A 23,556-nucleotide genomic window follows, 5' to 3' on the forward strand; every position below is an offset into this window, starting at 1 on the left:
CAGCAGGAGGATTGTGAAGAGTTAGAAGCCAGCCTGGGCTACAGAGTGAGTTCTAGGCCAGTAGAGGTCATAGAGTGAGTTCCAGGCCCACCTGGACTGTAGAGTAAGACCCTGCCTCAAAACACCAAATAAATGGGGCTGGGGGTGCTGCTCATTGTTAGAGTGCTCACCCAGCATGAACAAAGCTGTGTGGTCAGCTCCCTAGAACTGTACAGTAAATAACCAGATTGTTGATACCTGTAAATCTGAAAGCTGCCATCCTAATAACCATTCTGCCTACTTCTGTGTATTTTCTAGAGGTTTCATTAAGTTGTGTGCTCGAACATTACAGTTAAGTGTGCTTCCAAAAGTAGTGCACTTGTAAGATTGTGGTAAAGCCAGGCAACTCTTAGCCTACAAGGTATGAACAAAGAGGAAGTACAACCACCCCAGATGTTGTGTGCCCAATTACCCTAGTGTGTCCCACAAGGATGTCGGGGTTATTTACTGGGTAATTTAGTGACAGGAATAAGAATGTTATTCCAGTAGAAAACGGAAAGTTATAAATGAGCTTCCCTCTTATGTGGGGCTGTGAGAGGCTGGTCCAGGGCAGCGGAGCTGGCCTGGTGTCCCAGCCATGAGATGCTGGAATGTGACCCTCAAGGAACTGTAGCAGCTGAATCTTTTGATAGTGTCCAAAATCATCTTTGATGATGCCTGGGTTCCACACTAGCCCTTTTCAGCATACCCAAGAGCTGCTGTGATTGGTCTTAAACTGTCTTGGATTTTGCTCAGCTAAGATCCATGAAGAATTGAAGTCCATTTGATCCCAGGTCAGACAGGATCAAATATCGTTTTTTTCTCCTTGTGTTAGTTTATGAGCTTGAGTAAAGTAATTGTCTTGATGAGTCATGTACCTCTTATCAGTCAGATAAAAGGACAGAACTGGCGGTTTGTAAAATTTTTAAAAATAGTTATGTCAGGTAGGGGTTTTGAGCATAACTGCTACTTAAAGAAAATGTTGTAAAATATCAAATACTGAGTTTTATAATTGAGCAGGCAGTCACATCCCACATCAAGCATGAGCAATTGGGGGGGTGATACTTTTTGATAGTCTGTCCTTATGTTCAGAGCCTCTGAGCCAATGTGGACAGAGCAGAGGTCATCCTGTGAAATGATCCCTCCTCATGTTATTCTTAACCACAGACTGGAAGAAGCTCTGACTGACTCAGGCTGACAGGCTGTTTGTGTGACGGGGTCCAGGAGCTGCACTCAGCTTTATTTCTTGGAATGGCATCACTGAAGCTACATTTGAACTTCAGTGTGATAACTTGAGTAACGGCCACAAGAGGTGGTCTCATGGAGGGATGGGATGGGGTCCAGAGACCTGAGCTCTCCACCAAAAGCCCACTTCCAATCATTCTAACTTTATAGTCTGGGACAGTAAGGCATAAAGCAATTCCTATCATGAAGCCTTGAAAATGTACAGAGAGAAAGCTGGGAAACCAGTATGTAAATGTCTGTTGGTATCTTGGGGTAAAGATCACCAGGCTAAACAGTTGCATCAGTTAGTGTTGTTTTAGTTATCTCCACTTGAAATTCTAAGCATTGTGGGGCTGTTTCTTAGAACCTCAGTTAATGCTTGGTGGAAGGAAATTTTAATCCACCTGTTGAGGATAATATTCAAACTGTCATGTGCTAATGTTTTCTCTATATCAGGTCAATATTCTTCATAGGTTGATCTTCAAAAGTGGTATAGCACTGACCTGTTTCTCACAGAAGAGTCAATGTGTTACAATGTTAACAGTGTTAGACAATCCTTCAACTTGAAGATGTTCCCATCTCTATAAGCTTTCGGCTCTCTTTACCCGGAGCCTGCTTTCTGCTATGTTCAGACATTGAGCCAAAGACAAATTCTGTGGCTCTCATCAGTTAGAGCAAAAGCACTGGCACTTTGGGCTAGAGCATCAGCTCAGGTTGGGGAAGCCCATGCCTGGTGTGCACAAGGCCCTGGGTTTAGCCCTGCTGTTTACGTTTGCTGATTGGCCATCACAGTGGCAAAACAATAACCCTTCTGCTGGTAGTGGTCTTCAGATAGGTTGAACTGCCAGTTACTAGCCAAGCAAAGTCAAATGTCCCTGTGTTCTCCTCCTGCTGTGTCTTGGGCTGTATGGCACACACTCAAAACAGCCAGCCTGGAGCATGCGCGGTGCCTTCTGGGGTGGGTGTGAACTGTCCCTCTTTCTCCCCTGTGGGTCGTCTCAGTGGAGTCCTTTCTCTGATGGTCCCTTCCTCATCCTCTGCAGAAGGTTTTCTCTCTGGCTGGTACTGTCACCCATTTCCTTCTGCTTTTGATATCATTTCCCAGGGTTAGAAGGAACAATATCTCCCTTGGCTGACACAGTACCAGCCAGTCACTGTTAGTAGGTCTAAGTGCTGGTGAATTTCTCCTGAAGCCACACTGGGGATGGAGCACAGAATCCACCCTAAAGAATGGGCCAAGAACAAGCGAAGCCACAGCCCACCTGCCACTGGGTTCCTCACTGGTCCCTTACAGTCACCCTGGGCTCAGGCCACACTCCTTCCTGTTCTGTTGATGGCGCCGGCAGCCTAGCACAGCAAAGCCTCCACCCCTCCTGTGAGACTTAACCACACTGGTGAGACAGCCAGCCCCACAGACCTGTGTGAGGCACGCACGAGATGGCTCATTTCTGTGGTCACTGAGGAAGGGCCAGGGTGTGGGCCCCGCGCCCCATGCCGTTCTCTGTTCTCCCCACGGTGTTTTCACTGTGTACTGTGCCGTCAGTATGACAAAATGCCCACGAGAAACAGCTTCTAAAGAGGAAATGTTTATTTTGGCTCACAGTTTCAGCCATGTTAGCTCCAGGGTGCTTTTACCCTGTTGCTTTGGGGCTGGGGAAGAAGCAGTGCATCATGGCAGAGGAGAGCTGTTCATTTCATGGCAGCTGGGAAACAGAGACAAGGAAGGAAGGACTTGGGGTCCTGATACACCCCAATGGCATAACTTCCTCCAACAAGGTCCCACTCCAAAATTTCCACCCTCCTTCAGTTGGGGGCCAAGCCTTCAACATGGGAATTTTGAGGCACATTTAAGATCCAAATAGGACCAGCCATCACTAACAAGGATTTTTAAAAGATCAATTATATAGAGACTGTGTTGAGAGCTAACTGCACCCTTTCTAGGCAAGAGAGAGATGAGTATTTGTTACAGTTCCAAGCACAGGCAGGAAGCTCAGAGAAGATGCAAAAGCGTTTTTTAGAAGATGCAAAGTGCCTGCCGCTCCCCATCCGGTGTCCACACATAGCTGACCATATTTCCAAATAACTTGGCTGTCAGTATGTCTGTCCCAGGAGCCCCACCTCTGTCAGGTTTCGCCACAACTCCACTGGAGGGATACTTTGTCCACCCTGGAGCTGACTTGGGCCAAGAGAGGAGGGGCGGAATAGGAGAGTGGAGTGACCTCTTCAGTCTGAGCCGAGGCTGTAGACGTGAAGTGCCCCGGAGAGCCGGGCTCCCCAAGAACTTCTTCCAGCAGCGACAACTACTTGGTTCTGTAGAAGATACAACATAGACAGCATTCATGACAAATTCCCACCCTGAAGCAGACATGCCGTGCTCTGGAGATTCCTAGGAAAGCAATGCTCGCCAGACCCCCATAGCTCCGACTTAGGCCTTTCCCTTTGCTCATACACCACTTTCTTGATTTGTAAGTTCTGAAAACCACAGTTGTGGAAGTTGACCCCAGCCTCTGCCACTTGTAATTAAAAACAAACAAACAACGGGAAATACATGAGTGCGTGCTTATTCCAGAACCTCATGTGGTACAATGTAGACCATGCATCTGGAGTGGTAAGGACTTGCAAGGGGTTACAATCACACAGCATCCCTGCTGCCTAATGTTTTCAGGCCTGTCTTCCAGAATTTTTTTCAAAATCTGCTGCAGGTTGTGAAACATTTTAGTAAAGGCAAAATCTTCACAGTTTGCAGTTAAATTTGATTTGGGAGAGTTGCCAAAAGTTACTTTAAATCATTACTGGTAAGTGAAGTGTGGCTGGTCATGCTGGCGGCTAGCCTTTTAGACAGAGCAGGCTATGGCATTGATCTTGTTGGTTTCATTTTAACAACAACTAACAATCCCAGAATGCTGATAATGGCAGCAATGTACTGAGCCCTTACCATGTGTCAGATTCTAGGTGGAGCTCTTCCTGGCACATCCTAATACCCCAGTGTTGGCAAAAGAGAAAATCTTTGCTGTAACAAATGGTCATAGGTTCTGCAAGGCCTTCTAGACCTAGCCAGCATAGACAGCCACTGTCTTTAGCCCTGGGTCATTGTACATTGATGCCAAAGGTCTTGGCTGCTTTTTGTCCTTCTACCTACACTGTGAGCGGGAGACGAGGCCATGTCTCACTGTTCCATCTACCTCTCGGCTGCCCAGGGAAGCACCACAGTTAAAGGTTCTGCTGAGGCTCACCACATGACATGGGCAGTCTTAAGAAAGCACAGAGACAGTGTTTGTTCCTTAAGTATGTCTCCAGACTGCCAATCCCACAAGGTTCATGAGTCCTAGGAAGGAAATCTGACTTGAGAGTCCTAATTCAGGTCTCAGGGAAAGGCCACTCTGATGTTTTATGCTCACTGAGCCTTAATGCCCTGTCTCAGGGTGAGTCAGAAAAGTGGGAGGGGGTGGGGGGGGTGGGGGGGTGTTAGTACTGACACAGGTGAACTGCAATTAGGCTAATTTGTAGAGATGCACAGACCAGAATTAACTGTGAAGTACTTTCATCTGGCCTCTATCACCACTACCCTTGGTCGGTGTTCTTGATAATGTCTTAATTTTTTGAAGATGCATAAAATTGTAAATAAAAGCCCCATGTATCCTCTGGAGAATCCTCCCATAAGTTTAGTAATTGCTGTTTCTAGTAGCTAACCGTATTCATCAGCCTTGCTGTGCCAGCGGGAACACTTGCCAGCAGAGGGCAGTTTCACCATGAGTCTCAAGCAGGCCCTGCATCCCAGCACTTCCCAAGCCTTCCCAGACTGCTGTCTTCCAACACTTAGGACTCCTGCTCATTCTGCCTGTAGTCCTATGCCAGTCTCACGGACCTGCCTTCCCTGTGTGTCTTCAGGAACAGTGACTGTCTCATCTCTGTATTTTATAACCTAGCACAATGCTGTGACACCAAATCCTGAAGTGAATGAACCGTTTAGTGGTTTAGTTTGGTTTCTTTGTTTTGAGGCAGGGTCTCATTCTAACCCAGGCTAGCCTGGCCTCAAACTCCTACCTCAGCTTCTCGTGCTGGGATTACAGGCATGAGCTACCTACCACACCTGGCTCTGTAGAGTTATATATTAAGGTAAATTTCTTAATTCTATATTTATTAAAATGTAATGTTAAATGTATGTATCCTCTAGCAGTCCCACTGCTGTGTTTCTCACAAGGATATTTGCACAATTATGTAAAAAAATACATAGTTATAAGAATGCTCAAAACAGCATTGTCTGTAATAGTTTTAAAAAATGGAAATAATGTAAGTATGGGAATGTAATTGAACTGAATTATGGAATGTCCAGAGAATAAAATATTGTGTGACTCCTGGGAAGGATTAAATGGTGCTGTGTGCTTATTGATAAGAAGTGAAGGTGCATAAAAAGGCAGCCATGGCATGTGTGTCTGTCTAGACTCATTTGAAGACTTGACAGGGCAGCCCAGGATGTTGCTCATCAAGTCAAGGTGCTTGCTGCCCAGCCTGCCACCCTTCATTCAGTCTGTGGGACCTGCATGGTGGGAAAAGAGAACCAAAGTTCTCATGTGGTCCTGAGTACCACAAGTAAGTGTACTGTGGCACATAAACATACATGTAACACACAGAAAACAAACATTTAAAAACCCAGCAGTCTGGACAGAGACAGCAGAATCTTAACAGTGGCTGTCATAGAGGGCGACAATCAGCAAAGGTCAGGAAGGGCCAGATGCTCTCTGAGGCTAGAGAGAACTCAGTCTCTTTAGCTAGAGTTGCAGTGTTAACAGCCACAGCCAGATCAGGAACGGAAGTGCCAGGCTGGGCCCTCGGCACCACGTAATGAACACCCTTGAGTCATGGACCCTAAAACTGGAACTTCGTAAAAATGCCATGTCAGGAAAAATTCTCTTTTTTTCACTATTTAAATATGACAGCCATATTTAAAAGTCAGATATAGTTGGTCCACAGGCTACACTCTGTAGAGTAGGAGTGAAGGGGGGCACTGAGAAGTGGAGGTGAGTTCAAGTGTTACTTTTTTCCCCTAAAACTGAAGAAGTGAGATTATCAGATCTGGTGAAAGCATGGGTCCTTTACTCACCCTTTCCTTGGACCTCACAGAGACCAGCGAGCTCCCAAACCTTGAACTTGCCTGTAAAACACACACAGCATGGTTGTTCAGCAGTTGAAGTAAGTACAAGGAGCTGGGGTTGGAGGGGTGGTCAGACTTTGGGGGTGGACTACTTACCTCAGGAGAAATCAATACATACTGTGCCTGGAAAAAAGAAGAGCAGGGAGGAGACTGTTAGCAAGACTTTGTGATCACCGTTCATTAAGAGTCCATCTGACTGCTCGTGCTCACATTTCAGTGTTTCCACATTCTCCTTACAAGTATGCATGCCCTTAAACCCTAGAAATTCCAATTACAGGAGCTTAGATCCTAAAACATAAGCTATTGTATGAAATCATTTATTTACATGGGAATGTTTGCCCTGTGGATTGTAATAGAATCAGCCAAAGTGACTAATGATTACCACTTTAGGAAGGTCAGTTAAATGGATTTATTCCAAGATAAAATAGTTGGCAGATAATAGAGCCCCAGCCCCACCCCATCTCAGCAGGCTCCCCTGTAATCCAGGCTTCCTAATCCTCCTGCCTCTCCCTCTGGGGTGCTAGGATTACAGGATTACCACGATACCCCATACCGCTCTAGAACAATGTGAACTTTTTTCCCATAAGGTGCTATCTGGTTTTTGGTTTTGTGCGTACACATGTGCCAAGGCATGCATGTGGAGGTCAGAGGGCAACTTTGGTGAGTAGGCTCCCTCCTACCATGTGGGTTCTAGACCCTCAGGCTTGGCAGCAGGCTCCTTTACCCACTGAGCCACCTCACTGGCCCAGCAATGGTCTCCATATATAATGAATACTCCTTATCCAGAATGCCTGGGTCCAGAAGTTTGGATTTGGGATCTTTCTGATTCTGGAGTATCTATAGATACATAGCGAGATCTTCAGAGATGGGCCTGAGACTAAACAGAGGAAATATCTTACACCCATAGCCTGACAGTTCTGTACAGTATGCTAATGACTTTATACATAAGACCAGCCTTCTATTGTACAATTTCCACTGGTAACATGTCGGCTCTCAGGAAGCCTAAGCTTTTGCAGCATCTCAGATTTCAAACTGGGGATGCTCAACATGCATACTGTTTGATGAAAACCCAGCACTTGGGAGGGAAAGGTGGGAAGATCAGGAGTTTGAGGCCAGCCTGGACTCTACTTTAAAAAAAAAAAAATTAAGTTAAAAATTGTGAAAATTATCACACATGATGTGATCACATTGGTTAACAAGTTTGAGAAATGGGCCTTAGGTCAGGTCCCGCCCTGGCTGCCATTTGCTGTGTGACTTGAACAGAAGCCCTCTGTCCTTCAGGCTCTTTGTCACTGGCATCAAAGTAGCTTCATAGCTTTGAGGTGGATTCAGCTACACAGGGTGCTTATTGTGTGCACACTCAGTAGGACAAAGCACTGCTAGCCTGTAATCTGTACCAGTGAAACCGAGGCAGGGGGACTACCACAAGTTCCAGGCCAGATACGTCTACATAGCAAGGTCCTGCTGTTTAGGTTCAGCCCCAGCCCCCACAACGGTCACATTTCAAAGTGTAGAAAATACTAGAATATGTACTCCGGCTAACAGGAAGGTGCTGTAGAACAGAAGTCTAATTAGGTTCGTTTTAATGCTTTTGCTTGTGTTTCTCTATTTTCTACATTCTTCACACTAAACTTTAACTCATTTTGCAATTTAAAAAATATTTTTTTGTTGTTTATTTTTGAGATAGGGTCTCACTTTGTAGCCCTGACAGGGAACCATGCTGGCCTCAAATTCAGAGATCCAACTGCCTCTACCTCCTAGGTGCTGGGATCAAAGGCATGTACCACTACACCTTAATTTTTAAATTTCAGACAGTAACTATCATAGCCAAGCTAAATGCTTGGAAATATAGGAAAGCCATCAGAGAAAGGAGTAACACAAAGCAATAAACAAGAAAAGGTGTAGGTTTTGATGAGACTCCAATGGCCAGAACCCGCTTTTAGTCCCACATTCCCTGGGCACCTAATCAGGCCATGGCCAGCTGTGAACAAGTCCAACTGGGCTCCAGCTCCAGAGGCCCAGCACAGCTGTAAGCACATGGGCAGCTAGGCAGCACACCCTTGGCAGATGACTGAGCCCAGGACTTGCCAGCCACATCTGGACCTCCCTCATCATGGAGTGGAATCCATAGACCTTCTCCTTTACCTTCTCCTCTGGACATGGAGTCATCCAGGATTTGCATTTGCCTGTCATGTCACCCAGGGTGGTGTGCTTGCCATTATAAATGTAAACTCGCCCATCTTCTCCTCCTAGCAGTCCAGAAGTAACGTCTGTTATCCTCAGTGGGGCAGCCATGATGATTTCATCTGTAAACCACAAGTGGGCCGAGGCATTAGCCTGCTGGATCCTGAGCCTACCTCCCACAAGTCATCAGCATGCCCTTCAGTCTGCATGGCTTCCTCCAAAGTCAGGTAGAGGCCTATGTTCCCTCTTCGTCATCCATCAATAGTGGACCTGGTGACTCTCCCGCCAAGTCTTTAGGAAATGCAGACTGCTCTTGTGCATCCAAGTTCAGATCTATCAGAAGCCCTTGAACCCAGCTGTGGCATACACATGTAGTGCCAGCACTTGGGAGATGAAGGCAGGAGGATCAGTAATTGAAAAATAGCCTTGACTACATGAGGAGCTGGAAGCACACCTGGACTATGTGAGACTTTGTATTTAAAAAAAAAAAATTGCCAGGCATTGGTGGCGCACACCTTTAATCCCAGCACTTGGGAGGCAGAGGTAGGCGGATCTCTGTGAGCTCAAGACAGCCTGGTCTACAGAGCGAGATCTAGAACAAGCACCAAAACTCAGAATCCTGTCTTGGGGGGAAAAAAAGTAAAAAAAAAAAAAAAAAAAAAAAGCCCCTTGGGCCACTGGACTGTCAATCAGAGGGCAGAACCTTGGCCATCTAACTGGGACACAGGTCCACTGGGTATGAAGGGAGTGACTTTAGCTAAAGACACTATTCACACCTTACCTAAGCCATCATCATCCAGGTCAGTCAGGTGTAGAACGCTACCAAACCGAGAAAAGCGCCGGTCTCCGCTGAAGGTGCTGAGCAGAGCAGGCTGTGTCCTCTCCAGGGCTAGCTCGTACATCCGAGTGGCTCCACCCTGGTGCAGGGTCATGGTTAGGAATGCCATTTTAGACACGTCATCTGAAACAAGCCACAGCGTCTCCTAGTGTCATAGAGTAAAGGTAGGATCCCCCCAGTATCCCATTTGTCCCTCAGGCACGTGCACTTTCAGGGGACACAGGACAGTGAGTGTTTCCTGGGGTGGTTTGCTCCAGCAGGTTGGAAGATGTGACTAGCAATGCATGGGCACTGAGGTACATGCAGGCAGCTGGGTGATCCTGGCACAGAGCTCCTGTGATCCGCTCCACCACTCAAGTACATTATTGTCTACCAGACCAGCTTGTCATCTTTTCCTACCTTCCTTTTTTATTTCCTTTGAGACAGGCCAACCTCAAACTATCTCGCTGAGGATGACCTTGACCTTGACCTCCTGATCCTCCTGCCCCTCCCAAGCTCTGCGATTATAGGTGTGCATCGCCTATAATGAGAATTTTTTGCTTTCTATTGTGTTTCTTTTGTTTGTTTGTTTGTTTTGTTTTTTCGAGACAGAGTTTCTCTGTGTAGTTTTGGTGACTGTCCTGGATCTCGCTGTCCTGGATCTCGCTCTGTAGACCAGGCTGGCCTTAAACTCACAGAGAGAGATCCACCTGGCTTTGCTTCCCAAGTGCTGGGATTAAAGGCGTGTGCCACAACCACCCGGCCTCTATTGTATTTCTTACTAAAAGCAATTTACCAGAAAAGTCTTGGAACCTTTAACTCTCAGCATCTAATAGAATCATAAGAAAAATAAAATGAGGGGCTGGAGGGATGGCTCAGTGGTTAAGAGCACTGGCTGTTCTTCCTGAGGACCTGGGTTCAATTCCCTGCACCCACATGGCAGCTCACAACTGTCTGTAACTCTAGTTCCAGGGGGTCTGACACCTTCACACCATTGCACATAAAATAAAGTTAAAATTTTTTTAAAAAAAGAAAATGAGTGCTGTGTGCCTAGAGAGTTTGGAAATGACTTCCCAGAGAAAGGACAGAGAGACATCTTTGCAGTGCTCTCTACAGCATGTTCTCACATTGTCCTGTCCCCAACCACGCAGTGACCATGCAGCCAAGTCTTTACCGGATGCACGTTTACCCCTCAAGTCTCTTCCCCTCTTAGAGTAAGCGATCACTCAGAAATGACTATCTGGCACTGTGCAGGGAAGGTCTCAGGGAGACTGGCTCTCTAGTCTGGGAATCTCCCTGAGGTGCCCATTGCGTGAGAAAAGTAGCCCATCATTTCCCCAGCTCTGGTTTCTATGCCTAAGCCCCTCCTCCAGAACAATGTCACAGTGACACCTGACTGTTTCCCTCACAGGATAGTGGCAGGTACAAGTGAGAAAAATACAATATATGTAAGAACAATCATATTTCTGAAGAATATTTGAAAAAGAATATGCTCACAATAAGATATAAATACATTTTTTAAATTAAGAATGAAAATTACAGCCAGTCAGCAGTGGCACATGCCTTTAATCCCAGCACTCAGGAGGCAGAGCCAGGCAGATCTCTGTGAGTTCGAGGCCAGCCTGGTCTACAGAGCGAGATCCAGGACAGGCACCAAAACAGAGAAACCCTGTCTCAAAAAAAAAAAAAAAAAAAAAAAAAAAAGGAACATAAGGAAATTGCTGGTGAATCTTCTATCCCACCCCCCAACCCCTACACACTTCAAGTGGCCAGCATTATTAAAGGATTTGACTATGCTAAACCTAAAATAAAATAATAAAAATAATTTAAAATAATTTAAATACAAGTTAAGCCTTTTAAATACTTATTCTCTCTGTGTGTGTCTTGTGTGCATGAGTGAGTGCCTGCAGGAGCCAGAAGGTGGCAGTTGTGAGCCGCATGGCATGTGCTGGGAACCAGAGTGCACCTGGCTCTTAACTATGGAATCATCTGAGTTTTAGGTGTGTTTGTTGGTTGAGACAGTGTCATGTAGCCCAGGGTACTCTCAAACTCACTATGTAGCAGAGGCTTGCCTTGAACTCCTGACCTCCTGCCTCTACTTGGCCCACAGGAGTGAGAACCAGCAAAGTCAATTCAAACTTTTTGGGGAGCCTGGGCTAAATAGCATCTCAATAACAAAAACAGAAACAAAACAGCTCTTCCCTAGCTCTGGGGTCAGTAGCGTGGGAGCTTTAGACACACTTTCATGCATCATTTTCAACAACTTTTGAAATAAATACTATAACTCTTTTACAGATAATGATATAGGAGTTCAGAAAGGTTAAATAACTACCCCAAAGGTACACAACTTGCTACTTGTGATTTTTAAAAAAGAAATATTTAAGTCCACTTGGGCCTGGCAAGTTCCCTTGACTTTCTGCTAAGGCAATATGGTCAAAGAGCCTTACGGCATGTTATTGCAGGATATTTGATTGCACTGTGATGCCCTGAGACTATGTTCTTAAAGTTAACCGCTAGTCATGGGGCGGAGCCACTGACTAGTTGACAAAGAGAATACGGAGGACCCAGGATAGGGATAGAGAGGCACAGGAAGGAGTAAGAAAGGACTTGGAGATTCTTTCCACACTTTGGGTCTGGGAAGTGTGGAGAGAAGGTCATCTGGTCACTCCTCCACCACATCTTTGATCTACTAGGTGTTCACCCAATATCTGACTCCTGAGTCTTTATTGGTAATAGAACAACTGATAAAAACAGCAGCTTGTGGTGACCTACCACGAGTCGGGGCTCCAACCAACAGCACTTGTGTTAGGGTCCCGTTCAGCCTCACATGGCCACTTGACAGGGAGGTGCCCAGCTTTCCCACTGCCTGCAAAGAACAATTGATCATCACTCACCAACCAAGCTACCTGCAGCACATCTTTGAGAGGGAGACGGCGGTACCTTATCTCCTGAGATAGTGATTGCACTCTGGGAGTTCGGTGGAAAGTAGCCGTACACCCTTCCCAGGCTGTTTTTCTCATGGTTCCTGTGGCTTGAGCGTGCCAACCTGGGGAGAACACAATGGTTAGTGGCAGGTGCAGGATGCGGAGCCCCGAGGATTAAGTGTCCAGGGAAGAAGCTGAGCCATCATGCATCCCTTGGGCTCTGTCCTGTGATCCCGGACTACATTAGCACCTATGAAGTTCATCTCACCAACATGGAGGCTCCCAGGTCTCACATCCACCCTCTACCTCCCCACTACCGCAAAAGCAGGATGCCTACTACCGTAAGTGGTCGAATCCCACTCACTGCTCACCCCACTGCGAGTGTCCCTATGTGCAGTTCCTGACTGCCAGTACTTTACAATCAGACTGTATTGGAGACAGTGTCTTTAAAAGGGTCACCACGTAAAAAGGGGAACACTGTAGAGAGCCATAATCAAATACGACTTAGTCCTTATAAAAACAGATTAGTACACAGACAAACCAGAGGGATGTGACATTCCCAGGGCAGAAATGATTGATTTGCTTCCTGAGCGCTGTAATGCTGCAGATCCAGAACCAGGTTGCCTTTGGCTACTTTCGGTTCCCTCAATAGCTGCCCGTCAGTGCCCGCTTCTGTATCTGACCTAGCATCTCTGTGACTCTCAGGTAAAACCCTTTGAGAGTCATAGACAACTATCTTCCCCCCAACCCAGAGGCTCAGAAGCCTCTGGAGCCATAGCACGGAGTCCTTGTGGTTCTGTAACCCACCTAACTGTTGTTTCCACCAATTTATTTGGGCGGTGGGTTGGGGGGAGATTTTATTTCTTTCTTTTGTTCGGTAACTAAAATAATTTCAAGAAATCATTTCTTCATTGAAACATGTTATTTGAGCAACCTGATTCTGTGTTCCTGTGCTATAGTCACTCCTGTTTGGCTCAAGAATAAACTATTTCTGGGGTTGGAGAGATGGCTCAGCTGTTCAAGAGCCCTGGTTCCTCTTCCAGAGGACTGGAGTTCGATTCCCAGCACCCACATGGTGGCTCACAACTGGCTGTAACTCCAGTTCCAGGAGATCCAACACCCTCTTCTGGCCTCTAAGGGCCCTTTACACAAGGATTTTAAAAAAGAATTAAGCTATTTCTTATTTCCTTTGCAGTGAGAGCTGTGTCTCGTTAGGTGAGTCTGTAAAGACAGAGGGAAGGCGGTTATACAAAAGCCAAACGGAGGCTCCAGAAGAACCCTGCCTACACTTGGATCTTGGACTTCCAGCTTCCAGGACAGTAAAATGAAAGATTTCTATGTTTAAACTCCTGGGCTGAGGAATGTGTTGCTGTGGTTCTTGCAAGCCAGTGTGCTTACCAGCTGCAGCCTCCAAGATGAAAAGTCTGCGACCTCCCTCCAGAGCTGGGGCCGTTCCTTCTAAGGACAACAGCCACACCCCTTTCTTTGCACCCCACACTTAAAGAGGTTCCGCAGTAGCTGGCACCTGCCTCTGTGTGCATTGTCCGTCCCCCCACCCCCCCCACCCCCCACCCCCGCCCGCTGTCAACACTGACCTGCTGACATTCTTCCAGGTCGGGCTCCCAACCAGCAGCAGGGTTCTGTTTGTCACTGTAACCCCATGAAGGGAGTATCCAAACCAAGAGTAGTCCTCCTCACCGTTCACCTTCCAGTCAGCTTCCTCTGCCGTCAGTGTTTCTAAAGAAAACCGGTCTCCATCAACCAACCAACCGATCACCAATCAGTGACACCCAGTCCCAGTGAACGGACATGAAAGAAACAAAGAAAGGTGTGTTATGGGCATGGTGATGCACATATATTATCTCAGAACTTGGGGTGTGGAGGCAGAAGGATCAAGAGTTCAAGGTGATCCTTGGCTCTGTGCAGTTTGAGACTTGCCTGGGTGGCATGACATGCTGTCTTAAAACGAAAACCCCTACATGACTGACTGAATGGTACCCATTCCCTGTATGAGGGAGGACTTGGAATTGAAAGGATGCATCTTGTTCATGAACATATGAGGACCAGGCCCCTTCTGAGACCTTGCCAGAACCCTTTTGTCATATATGGATCCCAGGACCCCAGCATCAGAAGTAGATGTCACTCTTCAAACAAGAAGTGTGACTCTGGAGCTCATTTCCAAAGGGTGAAGATGCTATTTAGAAAGGTCTTTCTCAGGGCAGTTGAGACAACTGGGATGACTTTGGCCTCAGCCTTCATGGCATTTTATTTTACTCTTTAAATCTGTAAGAATGACCTCTTCCACTGGGGCCATACTGATCTGAGTAGCCTGTGCCACCCTGGGCCATGGTGTCACCCAGACCCAAACTTTGGTCAAGGGCCATGTCTGGGTCTGTGGCCCTACTACAGCCATCTATCTGTGTTGATGTCCATGGCTCCTGTTACCATCGAAGGCCGTGTGGATGCCCAGGGTTGAGGCCGCCACCTGAGGCCATGTTGGTGTCTGAGGGTCATGCTGCAGCCAGGGCCATACAGATCTGAGTGACCTGCACTACCACACAGGGCCATGGTGACATCGGGCCCGAGCTGTAGCTGAGGACCACATCTGGGTCTGTGGTCCTACTACAATTATGTTGATGTCTGTGGCCCATGTTGCCACCAAAGGCCATAAGGATGGCCGAGGTTAGGGCCACCACACTTGGGAGAGATGTCCCCACTCCTCACCACAGGCATGGGAGAGCTGGCCCTGATGATATGGGCATAGAAAAGCTGGCTCCACCCCTCACCTGAGGAGGCCGGTCCCAGTGGCCAGGACTGACCAAATCAGCTCTCACCCAGACCCATATAGGCTTTGAGTTGGCACACCCCAGCATCTACCCCATCTATGAGTGCACGAAGAGACTGGCCCTGCGGAACCACAGCCACAGGCTCTCCATGACAGGGGCAACAGCAGGAAATCTGAGAGGAGTCTTGGTGAGGGTCCAGCATTGATGGTGTACCAGAAGCCAGAGGACTTGAACCTGACCAACAACTCACACAATGAACATTTGCAAGTAAAGCTGAGTGGACAAAAAGGCATACTTCTCAACACAGCACAGCTCCCAGTGCCACTAAGACGAGTGAAGAGGAGTTGGAGAGGCAGGAAAGACAGGAGTGAAGTGAGTTTTTTGTTTGTCTGTTTGCTTGCTTGCTTGCTTTGTTTTATTTTTAATTAATTTTTAAAAAATTTTCTTTTGGGGGGGGTTGCTACAGGGGTGAGGGGCAGATATGGAGAGACTGGGAAATGAGCGGAATTGGGGTGGCACATGATGTGAAATTCCCAAAGAATCAATTTTAAAAATTATGTTTAGCCGGGCGGTGGTGGCGCACGCCTTTAATCCCAGCACTCGGGAGGCAGAGCCAGGCGGATCTCTGTGAGTTCGAGGCCAGCCTGGGCTACCAAGTGAGTCCCAGGAAAAGGCGCAAAGCTACACAGAGAAACCCTGTCTCGAAAAACCAAAAAAAAAAAAAAATATATATATATATATATATGTTTAAAAAAAAAGAATAACCTCTTGTCTCCTTTGTGACTTTTTGTATACTCAATGAGCATTAATTTTTAAACATTGTGTGTGTGTGTGTGTGTGTGTGTGTGTGTGTGTGTGTGTGTTTGACTACCCACATGCCATGACATGCATGTGGAGGTCAAAGAGCAACTTTTGGGGAGTTAGGTCTCTCCCTCCACTCTATGGACTCTGGAGATCAAACTCAGGCTGTCAGGCTTAGCTGCAAGCCCCTTACCCACTGAGCCATCTCACCTGCCCTCATTGGCGATTTCTTCCCCATCTCTTGCCAGTACCTGTCAGCATGAGAGCCTGTCTCTTAGCAAGTGACATGAGAGCACATTCCAGGAAAAGGACATGGGCCCATATGCAGGAGATACCAGGGCAGCCACAGTCAAGCTGGGCCCTCCGCCCCTCCCCCCACCAGCCTCTACCTTGGTCACTCTGTCTGGGGTGTGAATAAAAGGCAGCCACCATCCCTCTCTGCTTCCCTCCGCCAGGTGCGAAGGGTGAGCTGATCACCAGGTCGGGTTGGCCATCTCCATCCACATCTGCTGCCAGGAGGGTCCAGCCCAGGTTACAGTAGGTGTCCTTAGGAGGTAAGCAGGAAAGCAGAACCCGTCAGCCCCAGAGGCCATGGGGCAGCAGCTGAGTGAGTCCCTGACACAAGGCAGAGGCGGAGGCGTACCTTGCAGGAGATGGTGACATTAGGGGAAGAAGCCAGCCTCCCTTGCTGGGAACCATAGTAGACATACACCGCACCCTAGACAAATACAAACAACACTAATAAGCACACACCATAATGCTTTCATGGTACCAAGAACCCTAGACGACAGCAAAACAGAGGAGACTCACTATCCCCAGAAACTCAGTCTGGACACTAGAGTTTATTATTGTTGTTTGCTTAACACAGGGTTTGGCTATGTATTTATCCCATACTGACCTGGAACTCACTATGTAGACCAGGCTGGCCTTGAACTCATGGCTATCCTCCTGCTTCAGCCTCCTGGCAGTGACTACAGTCATGCATCACCATACCTAGCTATGTTTCTTTTAAACCTTCACTTCCATGAGACTTAAGAGAGCCCCGAACCAGGAAAAACAACAAAACACAAAAACGGCCATTTTATCCCTGCCTCCCAGTCTGTAGCCACTGCTGTGCATGGCAGAGGACCTGACCCCGCTCTTCCCCAGAACACACTTCCTCTCGGTTCCTGTCTCCTCCCTGCCAGGCACAGTGGCCCCCGGCCCTGGCCCCTTCCCCACCTCTGCCTTCTTCCCAGCCTTACGTTGTAGGTGAGCTGCCCCGAGCCCACGGAGGGGGCACCCACAGCCAAGTCAGGCAGTCCATCCTTGTTGAAGTCCAGCACGGCCAAAGCTGAGCCAAAGCGACCTGAAGGCTGAGGAAAGACAAGTGACTTCTCTGGGCTCAGCATGGCCTCCAGACTCCCCGTGTGGAGAGCCTGGGCCCCAACCTATCGCCCACAGGCTGAGTCCTAGAACCTCACTGCTCAGTGGCACATTTGGGGCACATCTGGGTAGCTCTGCCTTAGGGGGACTTTGGACAAGTCTGTCTGTCTTGAGAAGAAGCTGAAGTACAAGAAAGCAGACAGTCCTTGGGAGCTATAGATGTGTAGAAATGGTCTTGTGTGCACTTCAGCCCACACTACAGCATCCTGCATGTGTGCTCTGTGTGTGTGTGTGTGTGTGTGTGTGTGTGTGTGTGTGTGTGGTGCTAGGTGTTGAACTGAACGTCTCACACATGCTAGGCAAGTACTCTACTGTTGAACTATATCCTCAGCCCTTTTTGTATTTTGTTTTTGTTTTGTTTTGTTTTCTCATTTTGAGATAGGGGGGTCTCACTAAATTGCCCAAGCTGGCCTTGAACTCACTTTGTAACTTAGGCAGGCCTTGAACTTGTGACCCTTCCTCCTGTCTCAGCCTCCTGAGTAGCTAGGCTGGCAGGCCTATAGCACCAGGCCTAGCTGAAAGTTTCTGAAGTAACAACTACAAACTAACAGCAGCAGCCGCTGACTTCTGTCAAACACTCATGACGTGGCGGCAGAGCCGTACTGCCTGGCAGAGCAGTTTCGGGCCTAAGAACATGGTGGCAGAGACGTACTGCCTGGCAGAGCAGTTTCGGGCCTAAGAACGTGGTGGCAGAGCCGTACTGCCTGGCAGAGCAGTTTCGGGCCTAAGATGGCCATACATTTCAATTTAAAGCAATTAATACAAAACTTGTCTCCCAGCTGCAATGGTCCCATTTCGCATACACAAACACCCATTTTCGATGGTTCTTACATTGCAGAGCACAGATGTGGAACCTCCCCATCGTGGCAGAAGATTCTACCGAGCTTTACATGGATTAAGTTAGGTGCTTACTCACTTAAGTTAGTTGTTGCTAACCTCACATCCCTTTTATAAGGAGAAAACTTGTTCTATTCCAACATAATTTGTTCCCAACATAGTTTCTCTCTATGGATATTTTTCCTGCTCCTGTCTACAATCAGCCTAAACCTGACTCATCAGCTGCTTCTCTGTGCCTTCCACAGCTTATACCACAGGGAATTGTCTGGTAATGGTGATGGTAATGTTGCCACATCACATATGGCCCAGTGCCCCATATATTATCCATTGACTAATTCCTATGGTGTGTGCAAAGCTTTCTGTGGCATCTGGCCTTTTGAAATGATTCAGGAACATGACAAAGGACAGGGGATTACTCCAGGACTGGATGCACGCTAGGGTTGGGTGAGGACCAGTGACGAGCTGAGCCTTGCCCTCTGCAGACAAGCTGTGTCACGACTCCAGCAGCTGGGCTGTTAAGCCCTGTTGAGATCCAGCTATTCGTTCACAGAAGAGCACAGAGTAGACCTGAAACAGCAACCCTCATACTCCATGACAGCCAAGGACAAAGGGAATGTTCTTGACACAGGGCGGGTTTCCAAAGTCTAGTCCATGCCTCCTTCTGGCCATCCTCCAAACTGCCGAAGGTCCCAGGGGAGGAGGGCGTTGTGGAGCCACTCCTCCCATCCCATGTGGACTTAGAGAATGCATCGTGCAGGAAGCCGCTGCCCAGAATGTTGGACTTTACCCACCAGTCTAACAGCAGTGACTGTGCAGCAGTAATAGAGGCGGGGACGGCTTGGCTTATTTTAGAACTATGTCATGTGGTGTCAGAAGGCTCCAGAAAATGGAACAGCCTCTAGAGTGTGACCCCACACACTGGGTAGGCAGCTCACTTCCACATGGCAGGGCAGGACTGCTTTCATCAGAGCCTAAACTAGATCACAAACCCATGGCACTTTTGATTGTTTTGTCTTTACAGACAGGTGTGGTGACGTCTCTTCTCCCCACAGCATTCATAACTAGCCTAGTCAGACAGCCACCATTGGCCCTCAAATCTAGGTTCCTAACCCCAGGCACCTGACACTCAGAGATTCAGGGTCAGCCCAGTGCCACCAAAGCCTCTTCTGTGACCAGCAGTGAGGCTCTGGTGTCCTTCCTTGCTACAAAAATGGCTAATGCTTTCCAGGTCCACAAAGCCCTCCAGGGTCCTAAGTGCTCCCAAGAGGAATGAACACTCCGATTTGGTGATAAACATATACGGTGCCTGGGTTTCCCCGAGTGGTGAAAAACTCCTCAAAGCAAAGCAATGATATCTAAGCAAAGCCTGGAGTCCAGATGGGCCGATGGTAGGTTGTTACTTTGATAAACACTCCATAATTATAGAATACTGTTACGCGAGGGAAATGATGAAAAGCATATGGGAAGTCTGTGTTCACCACCACAGCGCATCATCGAGAAACCACAGCTCTTCACAGTACCAACCTCGGTACTTGGAAGAACAGGCACTGAGGAGTTCAAGGCCTGCCTGGGCTACACAGTGAATTCCAGGGAAGCCTGGGCTGCAGTGTGAGACCCCGTCTCTTAAAATAGAAAAGAAGTCAAATTCCACATGTCCACTTGCAGCTGGTGTACACAGCATGCACATTTGGGGAAGGCATTGCACTTCCTACTTGAATAGTAACAGACTGAGATACAGGAAGTGAAGGGGACTGTGGTGACGAAAGGCACTTCATCCGTGTAGGTGGCACTACACTCATTCTCCTCACTAGTGACTCATCTGGAGAACTTGTCTCAAAATGTGCTGTGTAAGACTGAGGGCAATGGCTCAGCAGTAGGGTGCTACCTAGAACCCCTCCAGTGAGAGGCTGGGGACATGGCTCAGTGATAGAGTACCTGCCTAGACTCCCCAAAACAAGGGCTGGGAGTACGGCTCAGTGGTAGAATGCTGACCCAGAATCTTCCAACTCGGGGAATGTGGCTCAGCAGCAGAGTGCTTGCTTAGTACTCTCTTTGAGGAGCTGGGGTCAGGGCTCAGCAAAAAGAGTGCTTGTTTAGTAGCCGGAGTGAGGGGCTGGAGTAGGGCTCAGTGGTAGAGCAGTTGCCTGATATGTGAGAAGCCCTGGATTGAACCCCCAGTACCAGAAAAACAAAGACAATGAAAACATACCAGAATGTCAGCCATGGCTTACTCACCCCTAAGAGAGGAAAGATATGACAGGAGGTCTCACCTGGAAGCCCTGCAGGATCCCGTGGGCCTCCTTGTCTAGGTCTAGGTCAATGGGGGGCAGGCCCAGATCGTTGCCATAGATGATGTATACCCGCCCAATCTGGAAGCGGCCAGGGTGGCTGTAGCCCGGTGCCCCCACCACGAGGTCACTGTGCCCGTCCTGGTTGAGGTCAGCTGAGGCCATGACCCTTAGAGAAGAAGATAACTGAGGTCTACAGTAACACTCCTGCTCTCCTTTCCAGAACCCAGCAATTCAGCTTTCCCAGCTGACTACACATTCTGCGTGACTGCTGGGAACATTCATTGGGGGAACTGCTGCTGGGAACACTCATTTGGGGGGCTGTATCATTTGTAGAATTCAGAGTCACTCTCCATACAGGGAAACAAAACAAAAATGGACAGCTAGAGGCATTTGGGCCTTTCTGGACCATAGAACCAGAGTAGGGGAAGAGCAGCCTCATAAAGGTGTTTGTCCTACAGTCACTGAGATCCTGAGTTGGCCTGTTTGGTCCACTGTTACCCTACCGACACAGCCCAGCTTTTATGGCATAAAATTGGGTAGCCAACGTATTTACTGTGTGAACTGATATTCCTAAAGGGGAAAAAGCCACACCTGTGTTCAAGATTCTACAAGGGTTACTGGAAGTCTCTGATTGTGGAGAGCTGGAATGTTGCAAATCCAGAGCCAAATTATCTTGGATCATTTTTTGGCATCTCAGTGGCTATTAATGGCCCACCTGTGCCTGACCTCACTTCCTTGAGATGAGCAGGGAAATCCTTCAGGGATGTATTAACAGACCTCTAACTTCATCCAACCCCAGAGCTAAGAATGTTACAGAGAGCATCTGAGGCCTGTAGCAGACATTTTACCAACCTACTTGATGTTCCCACCAATATATTTTGTTATTTGTTTGTTAGTTTTGAGACAGGGTCTCACTATGTAGCCTCAGCTTGCCTGGAACTCACTATGTAGACCAGGCTGCCCCCAAACTCATAGAGATCTGCCTGCCTCTGCCTCCCAAGTGCTGGGACTAAAGGGATGTGCCATCATGCCTGACCCACCAATATATTTTGTAAGTGTCTTGATTTATAACTTCTTCTGTTATGTCACTATAAAAACTTCATGAAACTGTTACCTCACTGAAACACAGTATTTGGGGTAACCCGAATTTGTGTTCTTGGACCATGGTCACTCACAACTGGCTCCAGAATACACTCTATCTTTGAGATGGGAGCTGCATTTTTGTATCAAGTAAATACTTCTAGGTGGTACTTGTGACCAACTAGTTATAGAGATGACAGTCAATGGTTCACATGTTACCCTAGGGCTGAAAAGAACAAAAGCTATGCTAATTCTAGCTCATATGGTCATGGAAGGAACGAGTAACAAGGCACAGAGAGAAAGGACAAAACAGTTTCTAAGATACACGATGTAAGGACAAGGGCCAGAGCAGAGTCCCTGCAGCTAGGACAAGCCAACAGGTAAGGTCCTGCTTCTTGTGGCTGCCAGCCCCGCAGCACCCCGCCTGTGGCTCCTCAGCGAAGTGGCTAAGAGCCTTTATTCACACATGACTGACAGCAGAGAGGCAGGATTCACCTCCCAGTCCCCTGTGTTTGCTGCATGTATCAGTGACCCCCAAATAACGGGCCATCAGAAACCACACTGAGGAGACACAGCATTGTGGCCAAATCACCCTGAACAGTCACTTTCCTGCACGTGACTAGGTTCAAAATCAAAAGAACCCCAAACTCTCTCAATAAACAAATTATTCTTTTCTCTTTCAAAAATGGAGGCATTTATGAACCCATTTTCTGAGACTGGCAAGAGCATTTGCACCAGGCACCCACGTGGTGGCTCATAACGGTCCATAACTATAGTTCCAGGGAATATGATGCCCTCTTCCTGGCCCTCAGGGGCACATGGTGCACATAACATATATTCAGGCAAAACACTCAAATACATTTAATTTTTTTTTAATCTTAAAAACATGTTTTTAAAGTCCCTGTGCTGGTTGGTTTTTTGTCAAGTTGACACAAGTCAGGGACATCTGGAAAGGGAGAACTTCAACTGAGAAAATGCCTCCATCAGATTGGCCTATAGACAAATCTATGAGGCGTTTTCTTGATTACTGATGGAGGTGGGAGGGTCCAGACTACTTGGGCAGTGCCACCCCAGGGCAGGTGGTGCTGGATTGTCTAAGAGAGCAGGCTGAGCAAGTCATGAGGAAAAGGCCAGGAAGCAGCTTCCTCCATGACCTCTGATTCAGTTCCCACCTCCAGGTCCGTGCCCTGTTGGAGTCCCTGCCTTAGTTTCCCCTGATGAGTGACTATGATCTGGAGACATAAGCCAGGCTGCTTTGGGCCATGGTGTTTTATCACAGCAGTAGAAAGCAGGCCAAGACAGACACTTCCTCAGGCTGGACTTGCACAAAAACTCTCTAACAAAATGAAGGCAACTTGGGGCCCAGATCCACTTTCCCCAGGAGAGGAGCGGGGCACATGTCTTAGAGTTAAACTGACTCATGTTCCAGCCTTTGTCCCCAACCTTCTGTGAGATAGCCACAGACCAGTAGGAAGGAAATTAGATTTCTTTTTGTCCCCAGTTCTCAAATTTTAACTGAATCCATCTTTCTGTTTCCTAATTTCTTCCAAACTATAGAGAAAGCAAGGTTTCACTGGTGACACAAGTGGTGCCACCCCGAAGTTGATGAAGGTATACAACACCCCCCATCTAATGAACTCATCCTTACCAGCCGAGCCTGGCATAGGGGACAGACAGGAAGTAGGAGGCAGAGGGGCTGGAGACATGCTTTAGATGAGTCTCGGAGCTGCCCATGAACATCGTCCTCAGGTTCCTCTCCAGAGTCTGGTACATGAAGGTTACGGATTCCTGAAAGGAAAGGGTATTTTAGGTGTGAAGATCCGTGGCATCGTCAACGGGAAACACGGGACTCTGGCAAATAAAATGAGTTCTCTCAAGTGCTGACAAATGTAAAACATCTGTTCATTTCGATGTGCTAGCTTAGCCCAGACAACAGGACAGCAGAGTCACACTGAGAGGGGCTGAGGGGTGATGGCAGGAAACAGCCTGAGACGATGGGCTACAGGAGAAGAGTCGC

General features: G+C 47.7%; 1 protein-coding gene across 1 annotated transcript in view; it reads right to left on the minus strand.

The window, feature by feature from the left end:
• Window positions 1-2,757: 2,757 nt before the first annotated feature.
• Window positions 2,758-23,556, minus strand: part of Gpld1 (glycosylphosphatidylinositol specific phospholipase D1) — a 48,626-nt gene continuing 27,827 nt past the window's right edge. The window contains exons 13-25 of the mRNA XM_059262359.1: window positions 23,188-23,327; window positions 20,439-20,625; window positions 17,151-17,261; window positions 16,550-16,624; window positions 16,296-16,452; window positions 13,915-14,056; window positions 12,336-12,441; window positions 12,168-12,261; window positions 9,360-9,539; window positions 8,540-8,700; window positions 6,491-6,517; window positions 6,344-6,394; window positions 2,758-3,552 (exon numbers count right to left, since the gene is read on the minus strand). Coding sequence (XP_059118342.1) covers window positions 3,466-3,552; window positions 6,344-6,394; window positions 6,491-6,517; window positions 8,540-8,700; window positions 9,360-9,539; window positions 12,168-12,261; window positions 12,336-12,441; window positions 13,915-14,056; window positions 16,296-16,452; window positions 16,550-16,624; window positions 17,151-17,261; window positions 20,439-20,625; window positions 23,188-23,327 — 1,518 coding nt within the window. The 3' untranslated portion in view covers window positions 2,758-3,465. The remainder of the gene's footprint in view (window positions 3,553-6,343; window positions 6,395-6,490; window positions 6,518-8,539; window positions 8,701-9,359; window positions 9,540-12,167; window positions 12,262-12,335; window positions 12,442-13,914; window positions 14,057-16,295; window positions 16,453-16,549; window positions 16,625-17,150; window positions 17,262-20,438; window positions 20,626-23,187; window positions 23,328-23,556) is intronic.

The sequence above is a fragment of the Peromyscus eremicus genome, chromosome 5, assembly GCF_949786415.1.
Source record: "Peromyscus eremicus chromosome 5, PerEre_H2_v1, whole genome shotgun sequence".
NCBI lineage: Eukaryota > Metazoa > Chordata > Mammalia > Rodentia > Cricetidae > Peromyscus > Peromyscus eremicus.